This window comes from Glycine soja, chromosome 12 (genome assembly GCF_004193775.1).
Source record: "Glycine soja cultivar W05 chromosome 12, ASM419377v2, whole genome shotgun sequence".
Lineage (NCBI taxonomy): Eukaryota > Viridiplantae > Streptophyta > Magnoliopsida > Fabales > Fabaceae > Glycine > Glycine soja.
In genome coordinates this window covers 43,081,632-43,094,702 of record NC_041013.1, presented here as the reverse complement: position 1 = coordinate 43,094,702, position 13,071 = coordinate 43,081,632, and the positions used below count along the sequence as shown (strand labels likewise).

The window sequence follows — 13,071 nt, the reverse complement described above, 5'->3', positions numbered from 1 at the left end:
GCAAATTTTGTGCTTTTGGACTGAATTAATACATTTCATTATTTTGTTTGGATTTTCTCTGAGGCCTTATTTAGCATTATTTTTTTATATTGCTGGTAAATGAGAAATTCTTATTGCTGAAAATAGTCTATGCTAGAATTTGTTATTGGAAACACCTTTTTTTATAGGTAGGAACAAAGACTTCGTCAGCTAGACTCCCTTGACATAGGAAACACTTTTTAAATTCACTACCCATTTTAGGATTTTTTATTTTAAGTCATTTTAAGAGATTATTGATGCATCCATTTTTAGTTACTGAGGGTCCTGGACTATCAGTTGTGCCCAAATGAGGTTTGCAAATTCCAAGTCAGCCTCGTACCATATTTGGAGGAATAAAGTGATTTCAAAAGTTCTAAAAAATACTTGAGTATTTTCATCAAACAGAATGATTAAACACGCACGATATACCATCTGAGAGAGCTTGTTTGCATGTGACAGAGCAAACATAGGTAAGGTCTTTCATCTTCCACCAGAAAGAACTAATAATAAAGACCTTCTTCATGTTGCAATGGCTGCATTAATATTATTGTGACAGGCCACATTCAAATAATCTACGAATACAATGTTACCTAAAAATAAAATAAAATATAGCTAATAGTAGAGAAATTGATGTAGTTCTTGAAGTTCAAACACGGATGAATCAACAGATAATCTCTTCATCTCTATACTTTCTTGCACATGTCTCTACCCTTACATGAATCAAACAAAGATGAACAAAACGTCAAAAAGCCCTTTCTTCACCAGAAGAGCAGATAGAAGATCATCGCTTAAGTTGCCTTCTAGCCAAAGCAGGGACTTTATTAGGGATATAGACCTTGTAGCTAACCTGCACATGCACAAACTACTAGTAATAAAAAAGGGGACAAGTAAAGGATTGCATACCATATTTTAGGGCCAACAACATTATGTCAGTAACATTCAGAATATTGGAAAAATTACGACACACTCACCTGTACCATTTCACCACCCCGCATCACGTTCATTGTTTTCTTCTCAAACTGGGAACCCTGGTTGGACTCATCTTGCAATTTGCCTGATTTATTCTCTTCTGATGAAACATTGACATTTCTGTCATTGCTATTAACACTCTGGATTGCAGCATGAGAAGTCTTAGCTGCATTCCTTTCTACATCAACCTCAGTCACTGGTAAATTTGCATTGGCAGCTTCATTTGAAGCATGTGTTTGAAGTGAATCACAGCAAGAATTTTGTGCTTGTTTGGTCAATTCTAAATTGGTAGTATTGTAATTGGAGGATTCAGTAATTGTTCCGCTAGGATTGTCTGAATCAATCACCTTCTCTGGTGCACCGGCTGGATGACACTTAGCAGATACATCTTTATCCATGTTTGAAATCCTTTCATTGTTTCTTGGACAGGCAATTAAATTTCTCCTCCCATCAGGCAAATTAGTTTCTTCTCCAAGGGTTCGCTTATCAATTTTTGTTCCTGCAGCTGCATCATTGACAACAGGCTTACCTTGAACCAGTTCGTGTTTATTTGTAATTGGTTGCTTCACCAGGCTATCAATTTTATTTTTCTGATCAGGAGCTTTTGCACTAGACTGAATCTCCCGAAACTTTCTTAGATTTTCCAATGCTCTTTGTCTTAGAATTGACTCCAAGTCATCATTCACAATAGCACCAGAAGTCTCACTTGTTTCCTTCATAGATTCAATTGTCCTACCACTACACACTTTAAGGTTACTGCTGTCATTGTAGCTCCTATCTCTAAGTTCGGGCTCTGTGAAGTTAAGATCAGCATTCATATCTCCTGCCTCATCCTCAATTCCCAATTTCTCTTCTGATGCAAGTGTATGATGATCCAACTCTGTCTTTGTCCCCCCATCATTACTGTCATTACTTCTACAAGGGTAATCATGATCATAAACAATCTCCTCCTTGGTTTCATTTCTATACAATTCCCCATATTCTTCCGCCTCTTTTGTAACAGTAATAACTGATCGTAACCGTCTGGAATTGTTCTCACCAACGGATTTCTCCTCAGTCACTTCATAACTATTTTCAATACTGCACGGAGAACAACTTCTTGCCCTGTATCTACTACTCTTTTTACTTCCAATTCTTCCTCTCGACCTTCTTCTGTCTTTCTCTTTTCTTTCTGATCTTCCCCTGCGGCTCTTACATTGGCTGTCATCACTGCTAGCACTCCCATCCTGACATGTTGAGCAGCTCCACGATCTGCTGCTCATCAAATCAACACTTGCTTCTCTCTTAATCTTTTTCTTCTGGGAGGATTTCTTCATCACCTCGTCACGCTCATTTTTCCTCTTTGCCTTTTTTCTCTTCCTAGCATAATGAGAGTCCTCGCTGCTGTCACTGCTGTAAGATCGTCCTCGAGCCTTCCTCCTAAGACCTTTCACATCTTTTCTTGTGCGAGATCTGTCCCTTTTTCTTCTGTAGCTATCTTCAGAACTAGAGGAAGCCAATGTGTCCAAACTTTTTGAATCATCATAGTCAGAACTAGAAGGAGAAACCTTACGGCGACGAACCTTCTTGGATTTACTTTTCCTACTTCTCTTACTTTTACTGCTTGCCTTGGCCTAAACCATCAAATTAGACATAAAATCAGGAAAATCCACACTAGTTAAATCAATCAACTCAACAAACTACATACGCTCAGGTTAGAAAACTCAACAACCAAATCGTATATAAATAATCTACACATTTACAATGAAGAAAAAAAAACCTAGGAGCCCACAAAAAAAAAAATCGCAGTCAGTCTACGAACACAAAATTACAATTTTCAGTTCAAAAACACAAGCAATAACAAAAACATAACATTCGTTTTCTTTTCCTAAAATTAAATTAATGAGATTGTTTTAGATTAAATCTGAAACTTAAAATTAAATACCCTAAAATTCAAATAAAAAGAAGAAAAATGAGGGTACCTTCGATAATTTCTTAGAACGTTTCTTCTTGAGCGAAGAGGAGGATTTCCCCATTGGAGCGACCTGCAAAACGAAACCTTCAAAGAAAGAAAGAAAAAATCAGAAAAAAAAGGAGAAGTAATTGAGGAGGGAGAAAGAGTGGGAGAGAAAAGAGAGGTGTGAGTAGTAGAAGAGGAATTTAGGAAAGGGAAATGTAGAAAAAGCAAAAGGGTGTGAGAAAAATGGATGCTTTTTTATAACGAAGAAACCCAATTGGCCAATCTCTCTTTTTTCTTAATCGCAACAACACTGCCAATTTATGCCCCTTTGAGGTTAACCAACTCAAGTGCCAATTGGGTTTTTCTGGCTTTATGTGGGAAGATTTCATCGTTATATAATTTAAATTATTTTTTAAAAAAGGAAATTGAGTATTATCAACGACTTTGCAGATTTTTTTTTAAAGAAATATACTTTTTACAAAAATTGAAAGCTTTGGATAGGATTAGTTTTTTCATATTTAATTTAAGACTTAAATATATTTTTAATACGTTTAATATTTTTTTTAGTTTATTATCTAAAATATATTTTTTATTTTATTACATGACATTTTAAAAAATTTACTTTTATTATTTGTAGTTAGTCTAAATTAATTAAGTGATAAAGTAACACTTTAATAATTTTTCATATTATTACTTAATCGATGATGTAATACTTTATTAATTGATCATGTTATTACTTAATGGAGGATGTAATACTTTATTAATTCATCATGTTATCACTTAATGGATTGAGACCAATAGTATATACCAAAAGTAAAAGTTTGAAAGTACTAATAATAAAATAAGAAAATATTTTTGGTAATAACTGGAAAAAAAAACATATATCACTAATATGAAAAGTATTTAAGTGTTATTTTAATTAAAGCTTTGAGTTTCATGTGCATCTTAGGCTTAATTATTTTTTTAGGTGAAGTTATTGTTTTTATTTATTACGGTAAAGTTAAATCCACGTGACCGCAATAAACCTAAATTTTAGCATATACCAATTGCCACACATAAATTTTTCATGTGACCCGTATTGTATAAAATGTTGGCGCCTGTGAATGTTAAAATGGCGGTTAATTAGATAATTTTTATATTAAGTATAGAAAACTAGAACAGTACTTGTGCTAAGTGCATAGCAGAGAATAGAAGAGAACAAAAAAACAGCTTCATGTTGTATAAAATGTTACCTGTCCATGGATGTTAAAATAGTAGCCTAAATGGTCCAATAGAATTATAGTGTATATGAGAGCTTCTGAAGAATATGTAAGCATGGGTGGAAAAGCTAGATGGGATAACTATTAATGTGTCATCACATGTTATGTCAGCTATTGGGAGTAAGAAGGGTGTGGCTAAACCTAAGTTGATTAGGTTATCTTAGGCCTCTTAGTAAGTACTTCAGTCGGTTGGGGTAACAAATGTTTGGGTGGAAATAATTTTGATTCTTATTAGCTTGGATGAGATAGAACTATTGGACCTCAATTAGCCTGTAGTAATTATGAAATTGAATGGTAATTATGCCCTCGTATTTTAGTATTATTTTATTTAAGTTAGACTATTTTTTGTAAGTTTTTTAAGAAACTTATAAGTTTATTTGACTAGTTTATAATATTTTTTTTACTAAAATATTTGTTTGGTAAACGAGTTTATTTTGGTAGTTTATTTTTCATAAATTACTTTAAGTAACTTATGAAAAATAAATTAACATATAAGTTATTAGTTTTTTTAATTTTATTCTAACTATTTTATTTTATCTTTTTATTTAATTTAAAAATTCTTTTTTGTTGGTTATATGAAAAACCCTCATATCTAATTTTCTTTGCTGTTATGCAACTTGAAATTCTATTTTTTTAATTAGTTTATTTAATGTCAAACTATTTATTTTAATGAATTATTGTATTGTTTATTTTGATTTATAGTTCAAGTATTTGGTTACTAAATCAAAAATTGATATAAAAAATCAAAATCATACGTACTTCATTATACAGCAGTGAAATTCCAACGAAAAAAGATTAAATTTTACCAATCAAAGTAAAAAAAAATGATTTGTATCATGTTTCATAGTGATAAACATATACATTTAAATTTTTATTGTTCATTTAAAAAGTAAATGTTTAAGAAAAAGTATTTTTTATTTATTGTTTTAAAATAGTATTATTAATAGAGTACTTTAATGTTAAAAAAATAGTTTTAACCAATATAATTCTAATAAAGTTTATTTAACTTTACTTTTCTAAAAACAAATAAAAAATTTAATTTTACCATTTTTAATAATACAAAATTTAAAAAATTATTATCCTACTTTTAATTATGATAAGTTATTAGAAATAAAATTTAAATATTAGAAATATTAAATATGTTTTTTAACGTTATTTAATACTTATTAGTTAGTCTTATTAAATATTTTTAATTAAATTAATTAACTTCTAACTTTTCAACTCCTAACTTATCAGATTTCAGTTATCTTATAAGTTTTTAACTAATTTACCAACTAATTTTATTGTCTTATTTGCACCATAACATTTGTCTTTAATCGATAGAGAGTTTTAAATGATTTAATAGTAGAGATTTTTAATATATTTGAAATTTTAAGAGTTTTAAATAAAGAAAAAATGAGGAAAGGATTTGATTGCATAAAAAAAAAACTAGGACATAAATTTGAATAAAAATTATTCAAAGACCAAAATTGCAAGTTATCCATAATAGAGGTACTAAAATTGTAATTAAACTTCTATGTTATTACCATCAAGGAAAAATGCTAGCGATATACTTTTTAATACATTTTTTTAATGTTATCAATCTTTTAATTTAATCAAACAGTAAAGCTATTGAAGAGATCAAGAAATGTCTCTAAGTTTTGATAACAAAATCACAACTAGATGATTCAAAAATTGTTTTTAGCTTTTATGTTACAATCTAACCATCACAATTGAAAAGTGGCTCCCATGACTCATCAACTCCCGTGTCTTCATGGAAGAGATGCAAAACATAAAGGTTATATATAGATTTTTTAAAAAAAACATATATGAATTGTGGACATCTTATTTCTAAATCAAGGAGTAGTTTTTCAAATGAATTATAGTCTCCGTATAAATCACTACACTTTACTAGGAAAATACAATTTGACAATACCAAGTATAAGAGATGTAATATCAAATCATTCATGTAATTTCATTTCACATATTTAGTTTTTTGGAATAAGGCATCAACACCAATGTTACAGAATTCTCGATGACAGCAGCAAATTATTCAGTCCTCCAAAAAACCAAAGAAAATTACTCTATTTCTTTTCTCCTTATTTCAATTTATTTTAACATATCTTTTCTATTCTATTTCCCTTCTACTTTTATCTTTCTTTTTCTTTTCTCTATTTTACTTCTAATCCAAGCATAACACACGGTGTTTTAACTTCTAAGCGTTCAAACATATGCTTGCTGCCTCCAGCGTTGAAGATGTTCTATATAAACACAAAGTAAATAGCCAAGTTCTTTCCAAATATTTCGAAGCAAATCTGAAACTACCGTTCCATCTCTTTCTTTCCCCATAGTTTACACACTACTGGCAACTCTCATTTCCATACACCACTTATAAATAATAAAACCAAAACCAAAATAAACTTCATTAATTTTGAGCATTTTCACGGGTCACCATTATTATTGTTCATATACAGAAGCAGTGCATTCTTTCTCCTGATCCAACAATGCCGGCATGTTTTAAGGTTCTTCAGCATCACTCATGCTGGCATGACTATCGATGTAGAACTCAGTGGAGAAATCAACTTCATCAACAATCCTTCCTCTATTGTATTGGCACAGAGGATGTGCATTATTAGTATAAACACTATAACGGGAAAAAATGGAACTAAATTGCCTTAAACAATACACTACAGCCAATAGGAAAATAAATAATACCTTTCAAGAACAAACTTCCCTTCTTTATACTTTTGACACTTCTCGTGCGCAGATTCCTGATAGAGAATAGTAAATTTTAAAAATTTGTGTGTAAAGTAAACAACTAACTTGAACTAAAGAATAAGGGTTGATACAGAATAAATAAATATTTTAAACAATTATGGATTACCAGGGTTTTAAATATCGGTCCACGGTCATAATTTGGGCCACAACATCAAGGTTTTTTAACTGTCCACAATCGCAATTGGGACCATATCGGTCACATTTGTCCATGATTTGCCGTGATGTCAACAAACACAATGAAACCGCAATGCGACTGTGACTGATATTTAAAACCTTGTGGATTACTAATCCAGCATTAACAATCTAAGATTCATTTTATCTGTAACATTGATTCCTGATTACATGAAATCCAAAGAGGGTAAGAGAGGAAGATTACATATTTCCAGCCAATTATTTCACCGCAGCAACAGCAAAAAATATCAGCCACAGTATGCAATCCTGAAAGCATCATCCTTTCTTCTGGTGTTCCAATTGTGAAGTTCACGCTGGATCATAGGCACACAACATAAGCATACACAACAGTATAGATTATTCAGTTCTAGTGATATTTTCGACTAATGAGAAACCAAACAATTCCCTAACTTTTGCAAACAACAAGAAGGTTTATAAATGTCTACTTTTTAAAATTTCTATATGTTGCTCCAATGGGGAATCATAAGTTTCATGATGGGGGGAAATCATAGAGGGGATGCCGGCGAGGCTATGGCCAGAAGGAGGAATATGCGTTAGGCCTTATTGTTTATTCTTTTCTTACTCCTCTTCTCATTTTGTCAGTTTTCTCCATTCCTCTGTGACTGGTTTAGCACATTTTGGGGTCATCTACTGTTGATTTCAGAGAAATTTCCTCTTCTGTAAGGAGCTGAGATCCATTTCTTATAGTCGAATACTATCCTGAACTTTTAGTTTCTGTCAAAAGTCCTCAATCCTAAATTGCTATGCAAAGATGCCCAAATGCATTCCACTTTAGTTCAGCTAATGTGAAAAGATGGTGAAGGATTTCTTTCAGTAAAAAAAACGACAATAAAAACAATTCAGTGCTCTTGGTGTATTACAGAAGGCAATTTTCATAGAGGTTTGACTGTTGCAGAACATGATCATCATATTTTCCAGATTGTTGGTAGTATCAAAATATGTTATGTGCAATTTTCATCTAGCAATTTGAATACATTAAAAACATGAGCCCCGGGTATGCATCTTATCATACATGATACAACACTATCATGAAATTTAATTTCTAAGTCACTAATGGATTATCCAAAAAAACGGCAATGTACTCACACATTATTGAATAGGTATGCTTTTCCCCTCAGGCAATGAAAGGCCTGAAAGAAGGGTAATAGAAGATTAATATGAGAAGTAATTTAACAGTCCAGAAGAGCAGTAGAAGACTTGGAGCATTGTATTGGCAAAAAGCAAGCAAAATCAATATACATACATTATGCATATCTTTAGAAGTAATACATCTTGCCTTTTATCTTCTGCCCACCTCATGCACTACATGTCAGCTATATATTTATTCTATTGAAATATGAACTATGAAGTTATGAATATCAAGGAAAGACACCACCACAGAATAAGATGGATACAACTCTACAAGGCATTAAAACCAATTATACAAGAAAGCAGTAAAGAGGCAAAAGGACATGTTGTAAGTTCATGCTGAAACTTTTTACACGAACCTCCAGCATATAGTCCTTTGGTTATAGTTTGATACAACATACTAGCTGAAGCATAATGAATTTTTAAACCAATCACGAGGATAGATTAGCCCCCCTTACTTAAGAGTACTTTACAAAGTACAACATTAATGGAAGAACTACATATGCATTATCACAGCCCAATTGTTTTCCCATTTGATCCCCAATATATCACTGAATTGGATTTAAAAGCACAAGGATTGAAGAGAATAGTGTGAAAGACTCATGCAATCAACCACAGATTTTTCATTAGGATTCATCACCAATGTAACCACCATTGGAAATTATTTTAGTGAGACTAGATAAGCGACTAGGTTATCCCCACTCAATCCAAAGGCTGTATAATTTGGACATTCTTTTGCAATTCTTCTGTGGATGTAGAGGGTGCAAATGGGAATACTTGCATGGTGGAAAGAGAATAGCAAAGAGTGCTCATAAAGGATAACTAATATCCATAAATACAACAGAGCTGCTAGATAGCCTGGGTTCTGAAAGTTGTATATACTTAGCAGGTAGGCTGAGTAAGAAACACAATAATAAGGCAAGTACAAGACATAAAAAATTCCAATAACCATCCAACAACTCCAAATACATTTTTGAAAATTACATCAGCTCTGTAATTTAACTAGCAAAACCACCAACACAAATTTGTCATATTAACCATTGGTTCCAACTTTAGTCATGGCACAACCTACGGTTACCATTCAATGTGGCAAGTGGTGTTCATATTTCAACCTATGAAAATGTCCATAAAATGATTTAATTGATGTCTCAAAACAGAAAACCAACTTCCTAAAAAAGGGTATTATATTATTATTTTTCATTCACAAACATTTCCTCCAACAACAATGTACAAAAACAAAAAAGCCTTAACAGAATAAAAGCAAGCATAAGTAAGGTACCTACCCTGGAGATGAGATCATTTGCAAGGGCCAAGTGAGTTCTGCAGAACTTGCATCTATAAGACCTGCCCTCAAGCTCCACCGCAAAGATTCTTCCCATTTTCTTTCTTCGCTTTGTGTTGGTTTTGATGTCACCACCGTCACTTTGTTGAATTGCTCATGGCAGTGGATGGAAAGAGAAACAACAATAGCACTGGCACTGTCAATGGAAACTAGCTGTTCAAACAGACACGTGTTGGTGTTCCTGCTCCCAGAAATTCTTATTTAAACAAAAAAAATATTAATATTAATTCATGGTACTAAATTAATAATAGGTCATAATTTTTGCACTTATGTTAGAATATAACCTCATCCAACAAGTTTCAAAGTTAGCAGATAGTTGGATTCCTAACCATGTATTTGATGGCATGTTATATACACGAGTCTATGAAAATTTCCCCTCAATTTTTTTTGGATTTACGCATAAACTACTATTGATAGCTTCCACCTTCACAAGTGTTAGGCAGAACCGAACCAAATATCCTATAAGGATATTAACATAGATTTAATTGGTGATCTCTATACCTTGAAAGAGATTGATTAATCTCTTCAATCTCTTATTATGATTAAGAGATATCTTTGGTACAAACTTAAAATGAACTTATTATCTTGTTTATTATTTTTTCTTCAGAACTATTACCGCGTTCATACAACCCAATGATACCATTAAATTTAATTAAAATTATCTCAAGTGAAAGATATTTTAATAAAAATAATAATAATAATAATAATAATAGTCATAATTTTTTTATGATTATGATTAGTGTTAATAATTATTCAGGTTAGGACACTCCTCTTACGTTTATTAACTTTGTACCAATGTTTTACTAACGATGATGATGATAGATTTGCTTATTAGAAGTAGCCGATCACTCGTTAATTCTTTGAATTGAAGCAAAGGAATAAAAGGATAAGGTTTAATAGGCGTCGATTGAGGTGTATAGTGGTTTTCTTTTTAATACAGTGAGGTGTAATTTTTTTAAAAAAATTATACTGTTAATTTTTCATCAACTAATCATCGACTGATTTAATCAAATGAGGAATCAACTAATCATCGACTGATTTAATCAAATGAGGAATTAAAAATATAGTTTAAAAAAAAGTACACCTGATTGCACTGATTAAAACTGTTAACAAAAGCTAAATACAGGGAACAAAAATACTGTTTTTTTGTTAGGAACTAAAGCACATTATGCAAAAAGTTTAGGAACGGAAACATACTTAATTCTTAGGGGGTGTTTGGTAATGGAAAATATGATTTATGGGAAAGTTATTCTTGATAATGTGTAAAATACGTTTAATTAATCTTAATATATTTCATAAAAATTAAAAATTCATATAAAATATGTAATTAAAACTTTTTCTCCACTCAAAAAGATTGAATTTCTATTATAAAAAAATAAGTTAAAATTGATTTTCAACAATCATAATTTCTTGATAATATTTTTTTATTAATTACATACCAAATATGAAAATTATAATTTCCCACTTTAAAATTTCTCATAAGGTAAAAATTTTCCTTTTATCAAATACCCCTTGACCCTTGATAGAACCAACACCTGACTGAAAAGGGAAAAAAATATGATCAATTTTATGATACATGCATGTAGAGTATGGACACCTGGCTTACATTTTTTGCTTCAAATTTAGATTTTTAATTCTCTTATTTTAAAAATAATTCTTTTATTTTTTTCAATTTACTAAATTGGTCTTCTTATATTTTAATTCATTATCAAAATCTTTTTTTTTTCAAATTGATTATTTGAGTTTTCGTGACTAAAATTGAACGTTGATGATTAACAAAAAATGTTGATTGTCATGTGTCATTATCTAATTAATGACAGTGACCAACAATGACATGTAGTCGTTAACATTTTTTTGGTAAGAGTCAATGTCCAATTTTAGTCATGGAAACTCAAATAGTCAATTTGAAAAAAAAAACTCTAATAATAAATTAAAATATAAAGGAACCAATTTAATGAATTTAGATAAATAGGATAACTATTTTTTGTAATTAAGCCAATTAAGTATCATAAGTTCCAAAATTGTACTGGAGAGAGCTACAAAGACTCGTCATCACACTAACAATCCAAGGGTCTTTTTATGTTGCACCAATATCGTAAATCAGTAGCTATTCCTAATCCATAAATCCCAAAGGCTAAAATAGGGATACACACTCAGGTTTGTGCTTGTTATGTTCAAGGCTTCAAGTAAAAATGTAATTATGTTATAGTTACCATATAGTAGAGAGTTACATGTTCGTTGTGTATTGTTAAGAGCAGAAACATATTTCCTTTATGTTGGGGAATGTCTTTCATATACAAAAAAACATATTTTTGTTGTGCATAATACATAATAGAAATGTGTTTCTGTTGTGTATATTGTACAACAGAAATGTAGTTCCATCAGGGATATTTTTGGGAGAAAAACAGCAAACAAAATATGGGGTTAAATTAGGTAAAAATAGGTGGAAATAGCAAAGCCAATGTTTAATACCAAGAAATGTGCTATTGGTTGTGTAGTCCAGTGGACCTGATTTCTCTAGGCCCAAAGACTTGAAAAACTATTTTCTTACCAAAAAAATAACTTGTATCTCTTGAACTAACTGAAACTTTCCAATTTGGCAGTTTATCTTGTTCTAATTTCTGATCAGTTTTTCTTTAAAAAAATATTGATTTTGATTCACCAAAGACGTAAATAATAGCTCGTTTATAGGTACTAAATTTGTTTTTCACTTACCAAAATAAAATATAAAAAATTGACAAATTTTATTTTTGAAAAAAAAGTTTAAAAAACTGGCGATGATGGGAACGGATTATAACGAGGTGATAATTTGAAGATTATAAATTTCATAAAAGAATAATTAGAAATAAAAAAAAACAAAGATAACAAATGCATGTTTATTTTTTGTTCTAAATGTATATAAAAAAGGTAAAGAATAAACACCTAAGTATGTTTTAATTAAAAATAATAACTTTAAAAACAATAATTAATTATGCCTGCGCCCAAAGAGTCCATATTTTTTTTCTTCTTTTACGTTCGACTACTATCTTTCCCTTTATTTATGCAACATCGCAGTATGCAGCAGCCACCCTTGTTCTTGTATAATTTTATTAGTTTTTTTTTTGTATAAAGGCATCTCGTGTTCCTCAAGGGATATTCTCTTGAACTCATATACAAATAAAAATAATTAATTTTATATTAATTAAAAAATAACTAAAGTTATTTAATTTTTTTAATTTCATATTTGTTAAAGAATTAAGAATAGGTGTCATTTATAAATATTTTATCTTCTTCACCAATAAAAACACATTTTATTAAAAATAAAATCACGATATTTCATTAAATATCTAAGTAGATAATACTTCATATATATATATATATAAAATCTAACAATATCTATAAATTTAAGATTAAAACAATTTCAATTTTTACTTTGAATCTCAATGTACTATTATTTTATTAATATTTCATTCAACCAAACATTCGGT

At 30.5% G+C, this 13,071-nt stretch overlaps 2 protein-coding genes across 3 annotated transcripts; both read right to left on the bottom strand.

The window, feature by feature from the left end:
* Positions 1-444: 444 nt before the first annotated feature.
* Positions 445-3,239, bottom strand: LOC114379249. Its single transcript, XM_028337875.1, has 3 exons — positions 2,949-3,239; positions 990-2,600; positions 445-865 (listed from the first exon to the last, which is right to left on the bottom strand). Exons 1-3 carry the CDS (start codon positions 3,000-3,002, stop codon positions 800-802), a joined length of 1,731 nt encoding a protein of 576 aa, XP_028193676.1. The 5' UTR covers positions 3,003-3,239; the 3' UTR covers positions 445-799.
* Positions 3,240-6,370: 3,131 nt separating this feature from the next.
* Positions 6,371-9,990, bottom strand: LOC114379250 (protein yippee-like At5g53940). Of its 2 annotated transcripts, none has more exons than XM_028337877.1 (5): positions 9,889-9,990; positions 9,546-9,800; positions 7,319-7,427; positions 6,880-6,935; positions 6,371-6,766 (listed from the first exon to the last, which is right to left on the bottom strand). In XM_028337877.1, exons 1-5 carry the CDS (start codon positions 9,948-9,950, stop codon positions 6,682-6,684), a joined length of 567 nt encoding a protein of 188 aa, XP_028193678.1. In that variant the 5' UTR covers positions 9,951-9,990; the 3' UTR covers positions 6,371-6,681. The 2 variants fall into 2 exon arrangements, with proteins under 2 accessions (XP_028193678.1, XP_028193679.1); XM_028337878.1 differs by lacking the exon at positions 9,889-9,990 and adding an exon at positions 8,221-8,264 and having other exon boundaries at positions 9,546-9,851.
* Positions 9,991-13,071: the final 3,081 nt, after the last annotated feature.